A 3,980-nucleotide genomic window follows, 5' to 3' on the forward strand; every position below is an offset into this window, starting at 1 on the left:
CTCATTATACAAGTTGAAAATCAGATTGGTAATATGTACACATAGTTTATGATTTTTTTCAAAATAACTATTTTCCATGAAACTTGAGCTTTCACTACTGTGATATTGCCAGAATTCGCCGCGCTTGGTAAAGCAAATTTTATCTTCACGATAACCTAATTTCCATGATGCCATAAAAAGGTTTGATTTGGCATTCTTTAAAAAATGATGTCATATTCTTAACATCCCCTTTTTTTCGGTTGTCAAGTTTTGTTTTTGTTTTTCAGAATCTTTTTTTATGGAAAATTTTGAGAACCCTTCGGTTGTCAAGTTGTACATTTTACCGGCGCGCTGCTCTAACTGGGCCGCGGCCCACAAGGCCGAGCTGGGGCATCTCTGCTCTTCTCTTTCTCTCCAGTCTCTCCACTCCCCTCTGCGCCACCGTCAAACTTCGCCGCCGGATCCGAGCCCGCCCGCCGCCGCCCGCCTCGGCTCTCACCCGGACCTTCCAATCTACTCCGGCAGTACGATATAAGTTTCATTCCCTCGCGGGTATCGCCCCGCGTAGCCAGCAGGACCCAGGCGAGTGCGGCACGGTAAGGCGGCGTGGCCTGCGCTCGCCGGGCTGCCGCGGTAGAGCGGCAAAGCAGGGCACGCGACCAGGCGGCACGGCAGGTGTGGGATGCGGTTCCTCTTCTCTAGCTCTCTGCCGATGATATCTGAGTTTTCCTTTTTCGTTCAGTCAATGCACCAATGCAGTGTTCATTAACAGAATACCTCCTTGTGAGTGGAAATTGTTGCCTTTGTGGAGCTTACAAATAGTGTGAACTAGACCTCATGTGCATATATTGACACTGTTATTGCATAGCAGTCGCCACACCTCATAAGATTTGTCCCATGTGTGTGATTGATTGCTTGAACACCACGAAATGCTTAGTGAAAATGCCTTATTTATGCAGAATTATGCTGGGGCTTGCTCCTTTCTTGATCCACTCATCCAAAGTTAAATGATCCTGTATTTACATCAGAAATACTTCTACCCGTAGTTGTAGTTTTTGGGATGGGACCATGAGTGTTTCTGGTTTCATTTCCTTTCTTGTTTTTATTTCAGGGGATCACAGGCTTGCAGTTTTTGTAAACATTCTAACTCTAATATGAATCCACGAGTTGCGCCTTGGCAGCATAGAATGATTCTGTAATCATGTAGTTGGCTCCATGGCTCTTAAGGTTGCGTCTTGCATACGGTTTTCAAGACTGCGCCTGTTGTCGAGCAGGCTAACATACTGCTCTGTCTCGGATGTGCCTGCTTCTCGTGCTTCCAGGGGTACAGCGGGGTCCGCTGAGTTCGAATCTGCAATCCGGTCGCTCAAGAACAACAATCTCCGGCCAGAGATACTGACCCGCATTCTTGATTCTACTTCAGATTTGAACTTGGCCCTTCGGATATTTAAATGGGCATCAAGTCAGAGGATATTTGCTCATACGGCTGACACATACGCCTGCATGATCTCCAAGCTCGGTGTTGTTGGGAATTGTGATGAGATGGACAGCCTCCTAAAGGAGATGATTAAATTGAATGCCCCTATATTGGACAAAATCTTGAACGATTTAGTTCAGTTCCTGAGCAGTAAGAACCGTTGCGATGAAGCCTTGCTGGTGATTCAGAATGCTTGCTCTGGGAAGCTCAAGATCTCAGTGTCATCTTGCAATGCTATGCTGTGTGGTTTAGTCAAGGAAGGGAGGGGTTTGCGACCATTCATCCGTGCGTACATGGAGATTGTGAAGGCGGGGGTCCTTCCTGATGTGGATACCTTGAATTGGTTAATTGAGGCTTTGTGTGAAGCTGGCAAATTAGACCTGGCGCTGATTCAGCTTGACAGGATGAGCAAGAAAAGGTGTACTCCTAATAGCCGCACTTTCAAGATACTCATAACAGCACTCTGTTCGCACGGCAGAGCAGATGAATCAATAGAAATTTTTGAGGAGATGATGCAGCTGAGATGCATCCCCGATAGCTGCTTTTATGTTCAAGTGCTGCCCTTATTTTGTAAGTTCAATAAACCCAAGGAGGCAAGTAAGTTGTATCAAATGATGAAACAAGCCAGCCTTCAGTTGGACCTACATTCTTATGGTGCCTTGATTAAATGTTTGTGTGAGAACCAACTATTGGATGATGCCGTCATGACATTTACAGAAATGATAGCGTCAGGTCATGCACCAATGACAAATACCTATGTGAATGTTGTAGATTGCTATTGTACATTATCCCAGTTCCACAAAGCTGTGAGTTTTCTTGAGGAAAATGATGTCGCAGAAACAGAGCCATATAATGTACTGTTGAGAGTGTTATGTGAAACAGGTACCTTGAGAGATTTAGTGAGCTATTTTGAGGAATTTCGCACAAGGGGGATGGTCGATTGTCGCTCATGGAACATAGTTATCACTCAGTTCTGCAATGAAGGGAACATTAGAAGAGCATCTGAGCTTATTGGTAGAATGACAGTTTCTTCTTTTACAGCTGATGAGAGTACTTATTCTTCTGTTGTATCTTGTTACTGTCAGTTAGGGTTGCACAGGACTGCCCTGGATCTGTTCAGAAGAGCCAGTGTTAGTAATCTGGTACTGAATTCAGAATCTTTCTCGCAGCTGGTAGAAGGTTTGTGCCACATGGAGCGGATCCAAGAAGCTGCTGAAGTTTTTAAATATCACTGCAAAAAAGGTTGCAGCCTTACCAGCAAGGCGCTTGATATACTAATCCAAGGGAGTTGTATGGCTGGAATGATATGTGACGCAATCAGAATGCGTTCACTAGCTGTTTGCACTGGCACTTCTTGCACATTTTCAACTTATAACACAATTATCCATGCACTACTGCGTTTAAAGAAGGAGAAGGATCTGTTGCTTCTCCTTGCACAGATGCTGATGGAAGGTTGTCTATTGGACAGCTTCACATACAATGTTCTTGTGCATTGTTTCCTCACCAAGGAGACAATTCTTGAGGCTGCTCTGTTGTTCAACAAAATGGTGAATGATGGCTTTGTTCCTGACCAAGAGACATTTGAACTATTAGTCCCTGATATGGCCGTGTTTTCGTTACTAAGCAGGGTTTCAGAAAGTTTACTGAAAGTGGTAAGTATAGATGGAATGGCAAGCCCTAGAATTTATAACATTATCATTTATGGTCTTATCAAAGAAGGCTTCAAGAGTGAGGCATGTAAGTTTTTGGATCAAATGCTAGACAAGGGATGGGTACCTGATTCAAAGACACATCGTGTGTTAGTTGGGACAATTGATGGAGAGGAGGCTAGAGAAGTTGGCAATTCCTTCCGAACAGCTGATGATGACACTGTAAGCAATATACTGTTGGAGGGTCTAGAATAGAGTCTGGAACAAAACACTATTTCTCCATATTGTGTGACTACATATTACAGGCCAGGGAGAGACTTTTCCAGTTTTCAGGCGGTTACGAATATGTGTTGAGATTAAATGTTGGATGCTCAAGCAACTTCAGCTCTGACACGAAGGCTGTTGAAATTAGGAATATCTGCAGCTGGCGAGATGGTGAGTGACTAATGTTCTTTATAACATCATGCAATTTTCACACATTTGTTGATGTTGTAGTCTAGTGCTCTATATAGTATTTGGTTTATACTTATTACATTTTGTGAACTTACTAAATTTCCTTGCTTAAGATACTGCGAATATACTGTTTTGCTCAACTATACTATGTGGACATAAGCCCTGTGAAGAAGATATTCTGATCGGGATGGAGTTCATCCTGATCAGAATATCTTCTTCACAGGTAGGTATGGTGCCATGGCGTGATTGTGTTGTCGGCTCAGCGGAGAGACGATACGGTGGTGGAAGGAAGATAGCAGCAGAAAAGAAGTTTTGAACAGTGTTTGATGAACGAGCGCAATGTGAAATAAGGGGCACTTTGGGCCATATGGTAATACAGTGTGAAAATCCACTGGCAAACCGAGAAATTTTGGACGACTGAT

At 43.7% G+C, this 3,980-nt stretch overlaps 1 protein-coding gene across 1 annotated transcript; it reads left to right on the forward strand.

Moving 5' to 3' along the window:
* The first annotated feature begins 383 nt into the window (after positions 1-383).
* LOC119312174 (pentatricopeptide repeat-containing protein At1g62680, mitochondrial-like) lies at positions 384-3,698 on the forward strand. Its single transcript, XM_037587911.1, has 2 exons — positions 384-654; positions 1,091-3,698. Exon 2 carries the CDS (start codon positions 1,195-1,197, stop codon positions 3,358-3,360), a length of 2,166 nt encoding a protein of 721 aa, XP_037443808.1. The 5' UTR covers positions 384-654; positions 1,091-1,194; the 3' UTR covers positions 3,361-3,698.
* Positions 3,699-3,980: the final 282 nt, after the last annotated feature.

The sequence above is a fragment of the Triticum dicoccoides genome, chromosome 5B, assembly GCF_002162155.2.
Source record: "Triticum dicoccoides isolate Atlit2015 ecotype Zavitan chromosome 5B, WEW_v2.0, whole genome shotgun sequence".
Classification (NCBI taxonomy): domain Eukaryota; kingdom Viridiplantae; phylum Streptophyta; class Magnoliopsida; order Poales; family Poaceae; genus Triticum; species Triticum dicoccoides.